The sequence below is a fragment of the Scyliorhinus canicula genome, chromosome 1 (assembly GCF_902713615.1).
Source record: "Scyliorhinus canicula chromosome 1, sScyCan1.1, whole genome shotgun sequence".
Classification (NCBI taxonomy): Eukaryota; Metazoa; Chordata; class Chondrichthyes; order Carcharhiniformes; family Scyliorhinidae; genus Scyliorhinus; species Scyliorhinus canicula.
In genome coordinates this window covers 58,224,340-58,244,963 of record NC_052146.1, presented here as the reverse complement: position 1 = coordinate 58,244,963, position 20,624 = coordinate 58,224,340, and the positions used below count along the sequence as shown (strand labels likewise).

General features: G+C 47.1%; 1 protein-coding gene across 7 annotated transcripts in view; it reads right to left on the bottom strand.

The window, feature by feature from the left end:
- Positions 1-20,624, bottom strand: part of nos1 (nitric oxide synthase 1 (neuronal)) — a 190,913-nt gene that overhangs the window by 8,874 nt on the left and 161,415 nt on the right. For all 7 annotated transcript variants that reach the window (XM_038791167.1, XM_038791176.1, XM_038791160.1 and 4 more), the window contains exons 21-27: positions 18,683-18,876; positions 17,142-17,311; positions 15,709-15,919; positions 9,534-9,621; positions 4,125-4,246; positions 3,327-3,475; positions 281-475 (exon numbers count right to left, since the gene is read on the bottom strand). In XM_038791167.1, the coding sequence (XP_038647095.1) occupies positions 281-475; positions 3,327-3,475; positions 4,125-4,246; positions 9,534-9,621; positions 15,709-15,919; positions 17,142-17,311; positions 18,683-18,876 (1,129 nt within the window). The remainder of the gene's footprint in view (positions 1-280; positions 476-3,326; positions 3,476-4,124; positions 4,247-9,533; positions 9,622-15,708; positions 15,920-17,141; positions 17,312-18,682; positions 18,877-20,624) is intronic.

Below are 20,624 nucleotides of genomic sequence, written 5' to 3'. Positions count from 1 at the left end.
AATATACTTCATTGCGTGTTCCAATATTTCAGCTCCTCATGTAAAATGTTTTGTATTCAGTTTGTTCCTCAAGTTTTCAGGTCCTGAATTTTCATTCGAGCAATTCCGCATAATTTGTACCCAACCTCTTAATTTACTCCTGAAACAGGGCTCGAAACACAATCTGGGATTTAGTTAGTTATTACTATATTACATATATTTTGAAAATAAATCATTCGTTTTGAAACATTTTTAGATTGCCTGAGTGCAAGTATGGGAGTAGCACTATATAAATGCTTACTCTTAGCTTGCTGATGTAAACGCCGGCATCTTCCAAGGATATCTTTCCATGTGTTTTCAAGATGTTTTGAATGGTCTTCAGCACATCACTTGCCATCGTAACATCACCACAAACATAGATGTGGCCACTTTGCTCGTGCAGTAATTTGAATATTTGGTCAGAGAGCCGTTCACGTAAAATATCTTGCACGTATTTCTGAAACCAGACAGATACTTTAGTTTGTTCATAGAATCCACAGTGCAGAAGGAGACCATTTGACCCATCGAATCTGAACCGGACCTTGGAAAAAGCACCCTACCTAAGCCCACACCTCCATCCTATCCCCCTAACCCAGAAGCCCAATCTAACCGTTTTTTTTGGACGCTAAGGGTAATTTAGAATGGTCAATCCACCTAACCTGTATATCTGTGGGAGGAAACCGGAGCAAAGATCACTATGAATTACAGTTTGAAATTTCAAGTTTGGAACAGCACTAAATGCACCTCAAGATATTTGGAAAACCTTGCCAATGGTATTTTCATACACATGTCATGTGCATGACTCGTTGCACCCCAGTGAAAGAATATATTTTAAACATTTATTTTAAATGCTCCAAAGTAAAGCCCCTTGCCCAAAGCTTCCACAGCAACTAATATCACATTTGCTAAATTTCAAACTTTCCCAATGACCAATGCAGGTGCACAACAGAGCCTTTGGAGTTCTTGTCTGTAATTTCACAAACTCAATCTGCAAGCTAGAAATCCCCGAGAGATGGGGATTTAAATAAAAAGCTGTTTATTTGGAAGACAAATTGACCAAGTATTTTGATTAACGGGGATTTGCAATTCAAAGCATTAAATATTTCCAATCTCAAAAAGCACTTCAGTCATTCACTGCACCGATGACACATTTTTACAGGCAGCCCAATCTTTCAATCTCCCCCCCCCCCCCCCTCACCGACCCTACCACGGCCTCCCAAACCCTACACTACACCCACCTTACCTCCTCTGAGGTCCTCAAGCCCCCCTTCACCTCACCTCTTATGGATAAAGCACCCCAGGGCCTGATCCCTGGTATGGGTAACCTGGCACCTTGGCACTGTCAGCCTGGCACCATGGCAGTGTCACCTGGTTATCCAGGGTGGCAGTGCCAAGGTGCTAAGCTGGCAATGCTAATGTGCCCAGGCACCAGCGGGACTGCCAGGGTACCATCCTGCCCTGTCCCCGGCCGCCAGGGGGTCTCTAATGGCCTGGGAGGCTCCCCCTCCCCCAGGTACCTTTACGCCTGGTCCATGTTCGTGGAAACCAGTGCTTAATGGTGCCTTGGTTAGATAGCCCAGGCACCAGGAGAATCCAGCAGATTGCATTTTCGACTAAGCTTAATTGCTCATTTAAATATGCTGATCTGGATCATGCCCAGAGAGGGCGAGATTCATATCGAGAGACCTCACAAGGTTCAACGGCCTCGTTGCAACACCAAGTTAGGCGCGGCAAGGCTGTTAAATTGCACCCAAGGTATAGTTTTAAGTATGTTTAATGTAATGTTCCTGTGCCTGGAAGGGTAAAACCTAGTTAGATTCATGTTGGACAATAGTGTTTGAATGTGTAGAGGTTAGTTAAGTTCCGACTATGATTCTATTGTGCTTGTGGAGGGTTGCAGCCTGAAAAGTCAATAAAAGCCTTGAGAAAGATAAGTCGTCACTTAACAACTGGAGCCTTGTAAGGTAGCGAAGCTTTTAAGTTTTAATTTAGCTAATTTGACTGCAGTTGTCGATAGGTAGTGAGAAAGAAGGCAGCTCTCACAGCTCTGCTGGAAGCAATTGGTTCTGAAGGCTAGAGCGGGAACATCTCTCCCAGCCTTGCTAGAAGAAAAGCCATATCATGGAGTAATGGTTAAGAAAGCAAGTGCAGAGTTCTGAAGAACAGCTAGTTAAGAAAACTAGAGAAATTAAGAAAAGTTTCCAATAAGTCTGAGGTAAAGGTACTAGAACAGAGAGCTGTTCAGTAACGTCAGACCGAGCTGAGAAGCCAGAAAGATATCTGAAGTGATTTTTAGGTTTCAGACACTTTATTATGGCCGTGGAATGCGAGTTGAAATAACTGGAAATTGGTGGCTAGATCTCAGAGTTTGAGTAAAAGCTGTTAAAGCAAAGGAAACATAAAAGAGGGTGCTATAAAATTGGGAACTGCATCTGCTGCTAAACGTGGAGCAGAAGCTCAGTTAAAATAGCCATTTGTAAAACATGGACTAGATTTCAGAATGCAAACTGCTAACGGAAAGCAAACTTATGAGAGAAAATTTTAAAGCATGTTTTTGGGAGTGGAGATTCGAAACACTCATGATCATCAACTGGGGGGATTTGGAGGAGAAATCCACAGACATAACTTTGGTTCAGAGCGGAGTGTGTTTATTTGACTGCAGTCATCTTGTGCGCTTAAAAGGGGCTTTGTGTTAATTAGACCATTGAAGCTTAAGATGTACTTCATAATCCATGTTAATCTTTAAATCAGCGTATATTTGTTCGGCTAGGGAGGGAGAATAAAGGAATATTGTCTAGTTATTCAACTTTTCATGTTTAATAAATGCTTGTTTCTTGTTATTAAAACTAATTAGCGATCCTGTGACTGTTCCTCCACGTTTTATCAAAAAGGTTAGGCAGCTGAATTATCTGTCGCAGGGATCCTTCGCTCCACTGGCAGCGCACCCACGCCCATGGGTTTCCTGATGGCTTGGGGTGGCTACAATGGGAAATACAATTCGCCGGCTGCCGGAACGGGCGATCCCGCTGCAGGTGAAGGCCTGCGTGCAGGTAAATGTGGTTGGCGGGCCGTAGAATCCCGCCCATGGTCTTTTGAGCCAGGGTTCCATTCTGGAATCTTCCTGTCCAGTTTTAATATCAACTGGGATTGGAACAGTCCCCAAAGCTTATTTACAAACTTCAAATGGCTTTTATTTATATGCAGATAGGTATGATTTCTAAAAAGTAAAACTGACAAAAATATAATTAAATATTTTCACATAAATAAAGTACATAATACACTACACAAATTGCAGATTGTCTAAATACCTTTGGTTTTGTTGGTTCACGGGAGTAAGCTGTATAGAGTTCCTGAAAGACACCTTTACTTTTCGCTTCAATGGTCTCCTCCCTGTAGATGTGATCGATTTCTGATTGTCGGCAACCAAATACAAGAACCATGGGACATGGTTTTAAACCTAAAATATAGAAGTGAGGTCACAAACATTTATGAGGTAATTATTAAAGTTAAATAAAACATGAGGGGAAGCAGATTTCCTGCAGTACTTGACTTCAATGGAAGGGTGTGAAGCAGATTGAGATTTGCTCTGGCTCATTTTGTGCCACCAGGAAATTTCATCCTCCATGTTTCCAAATAAGTGAAAGAGAAAATGTCACTGCCATCGAAGTTGGAGGCAATTTAGGCACTGCCCAGAGTGAAGAGGCTGTGAACACCAAGGACACAGCCTCTGAAAGTCAAATTTGAGCCCAAGAACGGGACATGAAGAGGAAAAAAGGGTCCCCAAGGAATCTAGATTAAAATGCCCCAGCTGTTGGGATTCTCTATTCCTACTGGCAGCGCATCCCAGCATCGTGGGGTGGCTTCTCTGGGAAATCCCACTGTCAAGCGGTGAGACACACGGCTAGGGCACCGGAGAATCCAGCCCCTATTCTTTCTCATATCCTTTTCTACCGTAATTTCAATTGCCTTCTCCAGTTAAGTAGTCCTAGGCAATTGATAACTTTTTTCAATGTAACATTCATGCTTAGTCCTGCAGGATGAACCGCTTTGGAACTGCTGGTGTGCCTTCAGCTCCTCTTTTAATCCTCTTTTTATCGATGACTCACCTTGATGCTCAATGTCATGCTGACGCTGCTGCCAAAAGCTTCTGAAGGGTGCGATTCCTGTCCCTGGTCCAATTAAAACACATGGAACCATTGGATCTTTGGGCAACCTGAAAGAAGGTGCTCTGCACGCAGGTGCACAAAACAGATTAAAACAAGTCTTTGTGATTGGACACTATGATTGCTATTCTTTGATTGCTGAACTTTGATAAAGGACTTGAAATTTATCACATTGTATTTTGGTCTCTTCAAGAAGCTAACAATGTGATCACAGGCTAGAGCTGCAGCATATTTTTTCAGAAGTACAATTGCCGCTCCCTTCAACTTCTGGAAGTTTCAGCAATTGCAGAAAGGCCAGTGGTTAGTTTCTTGTGATGTATTGTGCAGTTAAAATGAGAGAAAATCAGATTAAATGCCTTAACTGAGGCTCCTGGGCACCGGCATGGGCAGAGTGCAAGGAGTGCGATGTGGGTTTATGTTCTCAATCCCGTGAGACACTTGGCCCAGTGAGAGCGGGCTTAGTGACTTGTAGGACAACCAGAATAGTTCATGCTTCCTCCAAAGCGCATCAAACAATAATTTAGTTTAGCAGTTAGATTAAATAACTCTATGAAAGCTTAAGATGTACTTCATAGTCCATGTTAATCTTTAAATCAGTGTACATTTGTTAGGCATGGGGCAGAGAATAAAGGAATATTGTCCAGAAATTCAAATTTTCATGTTTAATAAATGTTTTTTTCTTGTTAAAACTAATTAGCGATCCTGTGACTGTTCCTCCAAGTTTTATCAAAAAAGTTACACAGCTGAATTATCTGTGGCAGGGATCCTTCAAATTTTTCTCCCCTCCGCCCACCTCTCCCAGAACTCTCCACCGGACCCCCCCAATTACACCCTTCACACCCCCATGGTAACCCCTCCTCCCAACTTCACCTCCAACCTCTGATCTTCCATGGGCCAGGCCTCCCCACACCGACTACAAACACCACTTTCCGACAACACCCCAACTCCCCCAACTGACTTTTTCACACCTGACTACCCCGACTATACCCCCACTCCTCCAACTGACCTCCCACCCCGCGACTACACCATATCCCTCTGATTGTACCCGCACACCACTGACTACCCTCCCCACCCCTCAACTGATACCCACTGCCCTCCACCATAGCCTCTGCTCACTCGCCAACACCCCAATGATCATCTCCACACCTCACTCAACAGCCCTCCGGTGAACATTCACTTCCTTCACCAATGTTCACTCCCCCCTACCCTCCCCGCAAATTGACCACATCCCCAATGGCCATCTGGACAACCCCACTGGCCAGCCTATAACACTGACCACCTCCTCATTGATCACTTCCCCACTCACCATTCCCACCAATGACTATCCCTCCTGCAATGACCACTCAACCGTTCACCCATACTGACAATCTCCGCATTGGCCATCCAACGACCCACTGACCATCCAGACATCGCCCATCACCACAGCCACTCTAACTACCTGGCCCACCCACTGACTACTTGCCACTGACCACCCAACTACCTCCACTGATCCCTCGACTTTCCCAACTAATCACCTGACCCCCCCCACTGACTCCCCAATGCTGACCACCCACCCATTGGCCATCCCGCAATGACCACCTTACCACCCGCATTGAGCAACCGACCACCCCCCCCCACTAACCACCCAACACTGCACTGACCACCCAACCCCCCACTAATCACCTAACCTCCCCACTACCCACCCAACCCTCCACTAAACACCTAACCTCCCCAACCTTCCACTAAACACCTAACCTCCCCACTACCCACCCAACCCTCCACTAAACACCTAACCTGCCCACTACCAACCCAGCCCCCACTAAACACCCAACCCCCAAACTGACCAGCCAACCTCTCCACAGACCAGCCAACCTCTCCACAGACCAGCCAACCTCTCCACAGACCAGCCAACCTCTCCACAGACCAGCCAACCTCTCCACAGACCAGCCAACCTCTCCACAGACCAGCCAACCTCTCCACAGACCAGCCAACCTCTCCACAGACCAGCCAACCTCTCCACAGACCAGCCAACCTCTCCACAGACCAGCCAACCTCTCCACAGACCAGCCAACCTCTCCACTGACCAGCCAACCTCTCCACAGACCAGCCAACCTCTCCACAGACCAGCCAACCTCTCCACAGACCAGCCAACCTCTCCACAGACCAGCCAACCTCTCCACAGACCAGCCAACCTCTCCACAGACCAGCCAACCTCTCCACAGACCAGCCAACCTCTCCACAGACCAGCCAACCTCTCCACAGACCAGCCAACCTCTCCACAGACCAGCCAACCTCTCCACAGACCAGCCAACCTCTCCACAGACCAGCCAACCTCTCCACAGACCAGCCAACCTCTCCACAGACCAGCCAACCTCTCCACTGACCAGCCAACCTCTCCACTGACCAGCCAACCTCTCCACTGACCAGCCAACCTCTCCACTGACCAGCCAACCTCTCCACTGACCAGCCAACCTCTCCACTGACCAGCCAACCTCTCCACTGACCAGCCAACCTCTCCACTGACCAGCCAACCTCTCCACTGACCAGCCAACCTCTCCACTGACCAGCCAACCTCTCCACTGACCAGCCAACCTCTCCACAGACCAGCCAACCTCTCCACAGACCAGCCAACCTCTCCACAGACCAGCCAACCTCTCCACAGACCAGCCAACCTCTCCACAGACCAGCCAACCTCTCCACAGACCAGCCACCAACCTCTCCACAGACCAGCCAACCTCTCCACAGACCAGCCAACCTCTCCACAGACCAGCCAACCTCTCCACAGACCAGCCAACCTCTCCACAGACCAGCCAACCTCTCCACAGACCAGCCAACCTCTCCACAGACCAGCCAACCTCTCCACAGACCAGCCAACCTCTCCACAGACCAGCCAACCTCTCCACAGACCAGCCAACCTCTCCACAGACCAGCCAACCTCTCCACAGACCAGCCAACCTCTCCACAGACCAGCCAACCTCTCCACAGACCAGCCAACCTCTCCACAGACCAGCCAACCTCTCCACAGACCAGCCAACCTCTCCACAGACCAGCCAACCTCTCCACAGACCAGCCAACCTCTCCACAGACCAGCCAACCTCTCCACAGACCAGCCAACCTCTCCACAGACCAGCCAACCTCTCCACAGACCAGCCAACCTCTCCACAGACCAGCCAACCTCTCCACAGACCAGCCAACCTCTCCACTGACCAGCCAACCTCTCCACTGACCAGCCAACCTCTCCACTGACCAGCCAACCTCTCCACTGACCAGCCAACCTCTCCACTGACCAGCCAACCTCTCCACTGACCAGCCAACCTCTCCACTGACCAGCCAACCTCTCCACTGACCAGCCAACCTCTCCACTGACCAGCCAACCTCTCCACAGACCAGCCAACCTCTCCACTGACCAGCCAACCTCTCCACTGACCAGCCAACCTCTCCACTGACCAGCCAACCTCTCCACTGACCAGCCAACGTCTCCACTGACCAGCCAACCTCTCCACTGACCAGCCAACCTCTCCACTGACCAGCCAACCTCTCCACTGACCAGCCAACCTCTCCACTGACCAGCCAACCTCTCCACTGACCAGCCAACCTCTCCACTGACCAGCCAACCTCTCCACTGACCAGCCAACCTCTCCACTGACCAGCCAACCTCTCCACTGACCAGCCAACCTCTCCACTGACCAGCCAACCTCTCCACTGACCAGCCAACCTCTCCACTGACCAGCCAACCTCTCCACTGACCAGCCAACCTCTCCACTGACCAGCCAACCTCTCCACTGACCAGCCAACCTCTCCACTGACCAGCCAACCTCTCCACTGACCAGCCAACCTCTCCACTGACCAGCCAACCTCTCCACTGACCAGCCAACCTCTCCACTGACCAGCCAACCTCTCCACTGACCAGCCAACCTCTCCACTGACCAGCCAACCTCTCCACTGACCAGCCAACCTCTCCACTGACCAGCCAACCTCTCCACTGACCAGCCAACCTCTCCACTGACCAGCCAACCTCTCCACTGACCAGCCAACCTCTCCACTGACCAGCCAACCTCTCCACTGACCAGCCAACCTCTCCACTGACCAGCCAACCTCTCCACTGACCAGCCAACCTCTCCACTGACCAGCCAACCTCTCCACTGACCAGCCAACCTCTCCACTGACCAGCCAACCTCTCCACTGACCAGCCAACCTCTCCACTGACCAGCCAACCTCTCCACTGACCAGCCAACGTCTCCACTGACCAGCCAACCTCTCCACTGACCAGCCAACCTCTCCACTGACCAGCCAACCTCTCCACTGACCAGCCAACCTCTCCACTGACCAGCCAACCTCTCCACTGACCCACTCCACTGACCAGCCAACCACTCCACTGACCACCCAACCTCTCCACTGACCACCTGGTCCACTTCTCCCATCTGCACTGACCACAACCCCCACACTGAACACCCAATCTTCCGACTGGTCATACCCCCCTTAATGATCCCCCCACCCCATCCTGCCAACTTAATTTACAAACATGTCTTCTCCCTGGCTTCTCAAAGCGGCTGGACTTCGAAGCGTGCCTCATCTATGGCAGCTCATGTCTTCGATACCTCTGAGTCAGTTGCCCTTGACACAAGGCCTCGGTAGCACGCTGCACTGTTCCTCGCTCACGTGGCCCGAGTCAGGAGGTCGAGGGACAAAAGGAGCAGCTTCATTTGAAGCTCACTAAGGAGTAGCAACTCTGATCGCCAGTCCATCGAAGTAATTCTGAACGAGCGCCCTACCTCACTTACAAGATAAAATTCAAAAGCGGTTAGGTCAATGTTTGTGCAGCCTGGAGTAAATAATGTGTGAAATATTTCATCTGAGTGCGCAGTTGAAGTGTCAGTGACCGCGCCCCTCATTGACTGCCCCATCCAATGATCAGTTTAAGCTCCGACTGTATCATGTCCAAAGATATTAAATCCGCAACAGATATAGTTACAAGCACCACTAGGCTTTTTAGAACATGAACGTTACTTGCACAGTGCTCTGGAGAGGGTGAAAATGCCATTATTCTCCAATTATCCAAGAATTTCTGGATTGAATAGATGCAACTCACTAAAGGGAAATTGGGTGGGGAAGGTGGCCCATTGCACCCGGGAACTGTAAAATCTGACCTACCTTGCTCAAAAGTACTTTTTCACAATTCAAGGACGTAAATTTGTGTAAAGACTGTACTATGTGCTTATGGACCGGAATGTTCCAGTCCAGCAGGAATCGACGTGGGTGGGCAGGTAAATCTGGAGATCTGTTTACTTTTAACCACTGCCTGCTGGTGTTGGAGCCGGAATACAGTCCAGACAGCTTTAAGCTTCACGCTTGCAAGAAAATAAAACAGATTACCTTCTGACAAAGCATGGCACCATTTCATCTGCGTCAATTCTGTTCAGCCAGGATGAGCATACTCCATGATGTAGTGACCCTTCACCATCTGTAAACAAAAACTCATCAGCTCATTACCAAAGGCAACCACAATAAATCCACTGGTTATCCTCCACTCTCTTTCAGCTTTCACCCACCTCATCCCATCACTCAAACCGGGCCTCTCCAGTCTCTGGAACTAGTCAGTCGGGTGGGGCAAGGAATGGTCAATCTTTACAATTCTCTTAGAGTCACAGAATCCCTACAGTGCAGAAGGAGGCCATTTGGCCCATCAAATCTGCACCAACCCCCTGAAAGAGCACCATATCAAGGCCCACTCCCCTGCCCCAGCCCCATAAACCCATCTAGCCGGCACACCCCTGGACACTAAGTAGCAATTTAATGTGGCAAATCCACTTAACCTGTACATCTTTGGACAATAAGAGGAAACTGAGCACCTGGAAGAAACCCACACAGACGTGGGGAGAAAGTGCGAACTCTGCACAGACAGTCACCCAAGGTCGCAATTAAACTTGTGTCCCTGGCGCTGTGAGGCAGTAGTGCTAACTGTGCCACCATGCTGCCCTGTTGGCAGTGAAATATCTGTAGCCGTCTATTGAAAGCCAAACAAAGCAAGGATACTACTATGGCCTGTTAGGAAATTTGGCTAACTAACTTCAGGAATATGGTCAGCAGAATTAACTACTTTTGGAGCATGTGATTTACACAATCTGCATGTGACCTATGTGATTTACCACAAATGTCTTTGATCTTACAACAGGCCATGACGAATCAGCAGGATACTGGAAATAGATGTCTTCTAGGGAAAGACTGACCATGATAGATAGGCAGAATGGAAAGTAACATTGTCCCTGATAATAAACTTATCCTAATCAATCAAATAGACAGAAAGAGGGAAGGAAATACTAAAGCAAACAACGACAAGGTCAGCATGGTAGAACATTGGTTAGCACTGTTGTTTCACAGCGCCAGAGTCCCTGGTTCGATTCCTGGCCTGGGTCACTGTCTGTGCGGAGTCTACACGTTCTCCCTGTTTCTGCATGGATTTCCTCCGGGTGCTCCAGCTTCCTCCCACAAGTCCTGAAAGACGTGCTGTTAGGTAATATGGACATTCTGAATTCTCCCTCTGTGTACCCAAGCAGGCGCTGGAATGTGGCGACTAGGGGCTTTTCACAGTAACTTCATTGCAGTGTTAATGTAAGCCTACTTGTGACAATAAAGATTATTAAAAAAAAGTGATTGAGTAGTGTTGCTCTGTGAGCATGTGACTGGATGCATGAAATCAGTGCCACCGAGATATGTGTAATAAGGAGAAACAAAGATTTCAGCAGCGTAACCTCGAGGAACAACAGCGCAGAAGGAAGAAACCTCAAGCCCTGAGCTTGACGAAGTCCAATGCCTCTCTATGTCCTGTCAGCACGAGTGGACAGTGACCCCCTTGCGAAGCCATTAGATAAGAATTAGCAGTTAAAATCTATACTTTTAAACTTATAGTGGTAAATGCAGAGGGGAATAGAATAATTTACACTTGTGACATGGTGCAAGAGAACCAGTCTTGTAGCAGACCTAAATATGTATGTTTTTATATATTTTCCTAACAAAGACCTGATTTGGTTTAAAGATAAAGTTGTTGTGTTTATCAATTGACTGGAGCAAGAGTCTCGGTCAACATATCCTTTGAAATATCCTGTGGAATTATGGAATTGACCACATCCTACCATTGAATAGAATGCAAGATGCATTGCTACTAAGACATAACATGGAACAGTTAATGTAAAACAAGTACTAAGCAACAGAAATTAGATTGTTCTCTTTAAAACATCAATGATCTTCTTCCACGAACTCGTGTCCTGTCAAGAACCGACTCCGGTACAGGACCAGTAGATTGCAATCCCGTAATTTTAATTGTCCCCTTTTCCTTAAGCTTCTGTACCAGCACAGATAGTTGCACATTTTGACATTTGCATGCCAATGCTATCTGTTGGTAAACGTCCTTTAAACTTTCCTCCTGAGCTCCAAATATGCCATCTTGTTCATGCTTCCTGTTCCATTTTGCATTGAAATTAGGACTCATTGCACCAAAATCTATTTAAATCCTTCTTCCCCAGGGCCACAGAACTTTGTAACCTCTTTGGTCTTTATCCATCATTGTGAGGTTTCAAAAACCCGGACTTGGTGCCAACCAATTTTCCCAACTTGATTTATCTTGTTGGTTTTTCTGCTCTTTTCAATAACCACAGTGCCCTGCACAATTGATTCACCTGAGGAAGGAGCAGCGCTCCGAAAGCTAGTGTTTGAAACAAACATGTTGCTCTTCAACCTGGTGTTGTAAGACTTCTTACAATGGATTTATAACATTCAAGTAAGAGAATTAGGACTGAGAATTCCGTGCTGGGGCAGAGATCACCTCATACACAAGGTCGATACAGCATTGTATTCTTAGGCCAAAGTGATATTTTGGGTTAGTTTGAATTGCCTAAGTGGGTCAGGGAGGAATTTCCCTGTGATTTTCCTTCTCCCAATTGGCCTTGATTTTTACCTTTTATTGACTTTCAGGAGATCGTGTAGTTTTGGGTGGAGGGCAGAGATCTCATATTGGAGGGAATCGGAACAGTGTAAAACAGGCTGGTTGGTGGACCAGAGGGTCTTTTCCTGTCCGTCATTGCTCCTATGTTCTTTTAACATAGAACATAGAAAAAATACAGCACAGAACAGGCCCTTCGGCCCACGATGTTGTGCCGAACTTTTGTCCTAGATTAAGAACAAATTACTCTACACCCCATCATTCTACCATAATCCATATACCTATCCAATAGCCGCTTGAAGGTGCCTAACGTTTCTGACTCAACTACTTCCACAGGCAGTGCATTCCATGCCCCTACTACTCTCTGGGTAAAGAACCTACCTCTGACATCCCCCCTATATCTTCCACCATTCACCTTAAATTTATGTCCCCTTGTAATGGTTTGTTCCACCTGGGGAAAAAGTCTCCGACTGTCTACTCTATCTATTCCCCTGAACATCTTATAAACCTCTATCAAGTCGCCCCTCATCCTTCTCTGTTCTAATGAGAAAAGGCTAGCAGCCTCAATCTTTCCTCGTAAGACCTACTGTCCATTCCAGGCAAATCTCCTTTGCACCTTTTCCAAAGCTTCCGCGTCCTTCCTAAAATGAGGCGACCAGAACTGCACACAGTACTCCAAATGTGGCCTTACCAAGGTTTTGTACAACTGCATCATCACCTCACGGCTCTTAAATTGAATCCCTCTGCTAATGAACGCTAGCACACCGTAGGCCTTCTTCACAGCTCTATCCATTTGAGTGGCAACTTTCAAAGATCTATGAACATGGACCCCAAGTTCTCTCTGCTCCTCCACATTGCCAAAAACCCTCTCGTTAACCCTGTATTCCGCATTCATATTTGTCTTTCCAAAATGGACAACCTCACACTTTTCAGGGTTAAACTCCATCTGCCACTTCTCAGCCGCTCTGCATCCTATCTATGTCTCTTTGCGGCCGACAACAGTCCTCCTCACTATCCATAACTCCACCAATCTTTGTACTGTCTGCAAATTTACTGACACACCCTTCAACTCCCTCATCCAAGTCATTAATGAAAATCACAAACAGCAGAGAACCCAGAACTGATCCCTGCGGTATGCCACTGGTAACTGGGCTCCAGGCTGAATATTTGGCATCCACCACCACTCTCTGACTTCTATCGGTTAGCCAGTTCGTTATCCAACTGGCCAAATTTCCCACTATCCCATGCCTCCTTACTTTCTGCATAAGCCTACCATGGGGAACCTTATCAAATGCCTTACTAAAATCCATGTACACTACATCCACTGCTTTACCTTCATTCACGTGCTTGGTCACCTTCTCAAAGAATTCAATAAGACTTGTGAGGCAAGACCTACCCTCACAAATCCATGCTGACTATCTCTAATCAAGCAGTGTCTTTCCAGATGCTCAGAAATCCTATCCCTCAGTAACCTTTCCATTACTTTGCCTACCACCGAAGTAAGACTAACTGGCCTGTAATTCCCAGGGTTATCCCTATTCCCTTTTTTGAACAGGGGCACAACATTCGCCACTCTCCAATCCCCTGGTACCACCCCTGTTGACAGTGAGGACGAAAAGATCATTGCCAACAGCTCTGCAATTTCATTTCTTGCTTCCCATAGAATCCTTGGATATATCCCGTCAGGCTCAGGGGACTTGTCTATCCTCAAATTCTTCAAAATGCCCAACACATCTTCCTTCCTAACAAATATCTCCTCGAGCTTATCAGTCTGTTTCACATTGTCACAACAATATGTGCCCTCTCATTCATGAATACTGAAGAAAAGTACTTGTTCAAGATCTCTCCCATTTCTTCAGACTCAATACTCAATCTCCCGCTGCTGACCTTGATCGGACCTACCCTCGCTCTAGTCATTCTCATATTTCTCACATAGGTGTAAAAGGCCTTGGGGTTTTCCTTGATCCTACTCGCCAAAGATATTTCATGCCCTTTCTTAGCTCTCCTAATCCCTTTCTTCAGTTCCCTCCTGGCTATCTTGTATCCCTCCAGCGCCCTCTCTGAACCTTGTTTCCTCAGCCTTACACAAGTTTCCTTCTTCCTCTTAACAAGACATTCAACCTCTCTTGTCAACCATGGTTCCCTCACTCGACCATCTCTTCCCTGCCTGACAGGTACATACATATCAAGGACACGTAGTATCAGTTCCTTGAACAAGTTCTACATTTCAATTGTGTCCTTCCCTGACAGCCTATGTTCCCAACTTATGCACTTCAGTTCTTGTCTGACAGCATCGTATTTACCCTTCCCCCAATTGTAAACCTTTTCCTGTTGCATGCACCAATCCCTCTCCATTACTAAAGTGAAGGTCACAGAATTGTGGTCACTATCTCCAAAATGCTCCGTCACTAACAAATCTATCACTTGCCCTGGTTCAATACCAAGTACCAAATCCAATATGGCCTCCCCTCTGGTCAGACAATCTACATCCTGTGATGGAAAAGCTTCCTGGACACTGCACACAAATATCACCCCTTTCAAACTATTTGATCTAAAGAGTTTCCGTTCAATTTTTGGGAAGTTGAAGTCACCCATGACTACTACCCTGTGACTTCTGCACCTTTCCAAAATCTGTTTCCCAATCTGTTCCTCCACATCTCTGATGCTACTGGGGGGGCCATAGAAAACTCCCTACAAGGTGACTGCTCCTTCATATTTTTTACTTCAACCCATACTACCTCAGTAGGCAGATCCTCCGCAAACTGCATTTCTGCAGCTGTTATATTATCTCTAATTAACAATGCAACCCCCGCACCTCTTTTACCACTTGGGACTACAATCGTAGTCCCAAGTACCGATCCATGCCTTAAGTTCACCCACCTTATTCCTCATGCTACTTGCGTTGAAGTATACACACTTCAACCCATCTCTGTGCCTGCAAGTACTCTCCTTTATTTAGTGTTACCTTTCCTACCGCCTCACTACACGCTTTGATGTCCTAAACATCGGCTACCTTAGTTGCTGGACTACAAATCCCATTCCCCGGCCAAATTAGTTTAAACCCTCCCGAAGAGTACTAGAAAACCTCCCTCCCAGGATATTGGTGCCCCTCTAGTTCGGATGCAACCCATCTTGCTTGTACAGGACCCACCTTCCCCAGAACGTACTCCAATGTGCACCCCTTTCTAATAATAATAATAATCACTTATTGTCACAAGTAGGCTTCAATGAAGTTACTGTGAAAAACCCCTAGTCACCACATTCCGGCACCTGTTCGGGGAGGCCGGTACGGGAATTGAACCCTCGCTGCTGGCCTTGTTCTGCATTACAAGCCAAGCTGTTTAGCCCACTGTGCTAAACCAGTTCCTAATTTTTCATAGTGGACACATGCATGAGATAGAACTTGTACTAGCCAACAAATTGGTAAGACATTGCTTGAAATCACACATCAGATAGTGTCCCAAAGCCACTATTGAACATAACTTTATTTCTTCATCCTCACACTTGGGAATATCTTTGCTGCCACTTATATATAGGAATCCACCTGCAAGAAAAAAACTATCCTACAACAATAGCAGCGACGAATATATCTCAAACAGTTGAAGCGTATACCTCTTGTACGATAAGAAACAACAGCCACTGTCAGGTGAATCTCGTCCGGGCACATGTCGGGAGATGAACTGATGGAGTAATATCGAGGTTGCAGCAGAGGAAGCTGGGTAAGAAGCAGAGTTGTTGGAACCTGAACTGAAGAAAACTCTTCCAGCACTTCCACAATGGTCGGGTTATTGTACCACTTCCATTCCTCATATTCCTGTAGTCCCTAACAATAGAATTCATGGTCTTTATTAAATCTTTCACCACAGGTATAGCTTTTATATTAAGAAGTGTTCCGCGCTCCAAAGGCGCATCTTTCACACGCTACAAAGGGCTGGTGTAAACCAAACGTTTCTGGTGTTGAGGGAGAAAGAGGTTTTTGCTGGACCAGACAAGAATCCATATTATTTTTTTTTCTATAAATTTAGAGTACCCAATTCATTTTTTCCAATTTAGCGTGGCCAATCCACCTACACATCTTTGGGTTGTGGGAGCCAAACCCACGCAAACACGGGGAGACTGTGCAAACTCCACATGGACAGTGAGCCAGGGCTGGGATCAAACCTGGGACTTGGCGCCATGAGGAAACAGTGCTAACCAATGTGCCACCGTGCTGCCCCTAGATACCATATTATTTTTAACCTCGCGAGGAGAGAGATAGCACACACATCAGATAATAATGCTTCAGAGTGCAGCGATGGCTGGTTGAAGCATATGCCTGAGATTGGTTCCTCCCTGACAAAGACTGATTTTGCACGCTGTGGACAAAACTAGCATCATCTTACGTACACTTGCAGTACAGACTGACCCAAATATTTGAGGCTCCAGCTAATGTGGATATAACAGGTACCACCAGTGAAACAATGTGCAGAGTTTTAGGCAATCCCTTCAATATAGGTTTCAATTGCTCAGTGTTTTTTTTTAAACGTACAAGAATTTTAAAAATATTTTATTGCGCAAAGTATAGAGGCTTTCTGGCCTGTGACAATTCAAAAGTGTGGTGCGTTGCAGGGAACCAGCCGTTCGTCAATTTAGAGTTGGCATTTATGTTTAAGGTGCATTTTGAGTACGAGGCATGTTATTCTTTATGGGAAGGGGTATTTATGGGAAGTAGATGTGACGGCTGGCAAGAGGCTTATTCTTTTGCTGTTCAAAATATAAAGCTGGCCAAAATAATTTAGTAAGAAGTCTTACAACACCAGGTTAAAGTCCAACAGGTTTGTTTCAAATACGAGCTTTCGGAGCACAGCTCCTTCCTCAGGTGAATCCTCACCATTCACCTGAGGAAGGAGCTGCGCTCCGAAAGCTCGTGTTTGAAACAAACCTGTTGGACTTTAACCTGGTGTTGTAAGACTTCTTACTGTGCTCACCCCAGTCCAACGCCGGCATCTCCACATCAAAATAATTTAATGAGCTAAAGCAAAAAGAAACAGCGTCAAGAGACTCACCTTGCTGAGAACTTCAAGCCTTGTCTTTTGATCCTCATTTTTGGCTAAGAGAGCAAACTGCTGCAGCAAGAGTGGACTGGGGGCGGTTGTGATGTCCAAATAGTATTGTAAAATTTGAAAGATGGGGCAGGGTGGAAGGCGATTCTCATCAGTCCAGTTGCTGGTAACGCCTGAGTAGACAGAAGAGACTTTACAAACTGCAACCTCGAATACACGAACATTTAAGTACCCAATTGACCTTGCACGTCATGTACGTAAGGGGAGCCTGCCCAGATTTTCCGGCAGAGCCTAGTACTGGGATTGGAGTAAGGATGGAGGAGCTGGAAAACAGGAGAGTTTCTGCAAAGCTGAAGGTCTGTGCACCCTGCCACCAAATTTGAGGCCTTCTGACGTTCTCGCTGATGGGCGGGGAGTGAAGGTCGAGGAGGAAAGAAATTGGACTGAATTTTCCATTTGCTCTTCCAAATGCTGGACCAGGCGAGGAAAATGGCGCGCAGCTGCACTGCCAGCTGCTCTTGCATATTGTCTGGGTCTTAGAAGGAAAGAGTCCTGCAGGTGTGTGCCACATCATCATGCTGGCTGGGCGGGGCCTGAAAGAACCAGCAATGTTGGGTTTCCAGAGATCTCAGGTTAAAACAAGCAAAGAACCCACTCACAGACATGGAGACCCCCCTCCCCCACAAGTACAGGGGCATGCCCTACAGGGGGGGGGGGGGGGGTGGCAGTGTCCCCCAAATATACATGGCCACCCCACCACACACATGCAGGAACTCCCTATGGAGTTCCCCTGAGAAACTCCTCTGACTCTGTTCTTGGCACTGCCATGTCCCTCTCCCTCCTCTGGGCTCTATTTGCATGCATGCTCCTGGGCATGGTCTCTCCACCTGGTTATTAACCATGAAGGTATCATAAGTAAAGTCACCCTTTGAGGGGAGAGCTGACTGGTGATGATTTAACCTGAGGATCACCACACCTCAGGCGAGGGGGCAAAGTTTTGTTTCCTTTTTTAATAAAATTTAGAGCACCCAATTACTTTTTTTTCCCAATTAAGGGGCAATCCACCTACCTTGCACATCTATGGGTTATGGGGGCGAAACCCGCGCAGACACAGGGAGAACGTGCAAACTCCACACGGACAGTGACCCAGGGCTGGCATTTTTTGAACCCGGGTCCTCAATGCCGTAGGTAGCAATGCTAACCACTGTGCCACATGCTGCCCCAGGTGAGGGGCAAAGTTGAAAAATCGACACCTCAGCTGGTATGGGAATTTAACCCACGCAGTTGACCCCGCTCTGCATCACCATCCAGCTGTCCAGCCAAATGACCTGAACCAGCCCTGTATCATGCCAGTAAAATACAAATATAAATCACAGCAGTCATTAAGAGAATGAGATATGGATATTTCTAATTTTCTTTATTACCATTTTAAATGACTCTATACTTTCATTGAACACACCAATATGCCTGATATTTTCACAGAGTTTTATCCAGGCGCGTCGATACCTTTCTATGAACATCCAAAATATATGTTCTATAATTACCTGAATCCGTTCTTCTCTCCTCGAGAAACTCAACTTTTATGATCTGATTATCAGGAGGCGGATCTTCTAACCGAGCAATCAAGGCGTTGACCAAATCTTCATGGTTACCAGGAAAGATCCCAAGGTGGTCACCGGGCTGGTACTGTAACTCTTTCTGCTCATCTGTGTGGATCCGGAGTAAAATTGTGGAACGGCTAAAGGGAAAGACAAAATGGTGCTTCAAATACTCAGATTAAAGATGTCACAAAATCTACATTTCTTTTTTGTTCTCATTGCACTCTGCCCTCAAAACGTTTTCCATGACCTCATGACTCTTGTTGGAATATGATCCCATGGCCCACCAAGCAATGCCTCGTCATGTGTCAACCCCAAGTGGTGTTCTGGGTTTTCTGACTATAAAGGGGAACAGGGTAAAGCATAGCCCTGGCCCCACTGATATCTATCTATGTATACTCAATTTCCACCCAGCATTATTTGTGTGAATTGGGAAACATCTCCACATCACATGCTGTGCAAGCACAATGGGCGGAATTTTCTGTTATTTGCAGAGTGCTGGCTGAGGCAAGAAAACCGGTGTGCAGCGCACAGGTTGCAGATCCAGCTTTTCTCGCCATATTTTACAGCATTCTATACAGAGGAAATGTCCCGGGATGGCCCATGTCGTCATGCTGGTAGGACGGGACCTAATGGAGCTGGCATCCTGTTCTGTGATTTTAAAATATGCACTCCCCCCCCCCCCCCAAAGATAAGGGGAACCACTCCCCAACTTGCAGAACGGCAAATCTCCGCCCCTTCCCTCCCCAAGGATACGGGAAATCCCTCCAAAACATATACAGGGGCAACCCCCCCCCCCCCCCCAAACAGATATGGGGAAACCTCCTAAACACGCCCCCCCCCATGGATAAGGGTACCCTCTCCCCCCCCCCCCCCCCCCCACCCCAACATGCACAAGGGAAACTCCCCTCCCCCGATAACGGAGCGCCCCTCCCGGATAGAGCTCTCCAGAGGGGTCCCCTGGTACTATGCTTGGGGGCAGTGCCAGTGTACTCCCCAAGCATGTCCCTCTCCCCCGGGGGCTATACTTACCTGTGCGCTCGAGGTGGCTTCCCGTTGCCCGGGTTCACGTTTTGCAGTAGCAGTTATAAACCTTGCTTGACGTGACGTCATGCCAGCGAGAGGGGGATTTCTAGTGTGGAGGGATTAGATGGCGGGGAAGCTCTTTAATTATATGTTAATTTATTGAAAAGGGGTTCCTGACCTTTCTGAGGATGGGAACCTAGTTACGTTGCCAGTGAGTGGCAGGGAAAATCAGAAAGTGAGATCTCGCCGGCGGGATTCTCAAGTTCTCAGTCTCGCACTATTTTGGTGCCCGTGTCGCCGTTTGAGCTTGTGGCAAACAAAGTCACAAAAGCGCAGCCAGTGATAGTTACCTGTAAGCACACTAATGCATAACCTCGGGAACTGCTGATTAACCAGTGAAGGTATCTGGTTATTTAGTTTCCACAAACAGGTGAGAATATAATTCAGTTCCCCAAGCTTACCCTGCCCCCTTTTTTCCCTTCCCAAATCGACATGCTTTTATTTCCCTTCACCTTCATTCATGACACTTTGCTGGGGTAAGTCTCCAGGGTCACCAGTCATCCCAATGGCCATTCTCCAGTATGTGATCCTAGACTGTGAACAATCTACTCAGTTATGGAGGGCACCACAGCTGAGTTAATCCCAACCCCAGATATTGTTCACGGAATCCCAATTTCCAATAAAGGTTACTGAATTACTAATGAGAGGGGGAACAATGGTTGTTCCCTTACATCCAGTTTGGGATGAAAATTGAAGCATCATCACCACCATCATCTCAGCTGAGGTAAGTGAATTCACTGGAAGGTAACCTGGTTTTTATAAATGACCTGGAAGAGGGTGTAGAAGGATGGGTTAGTAAATT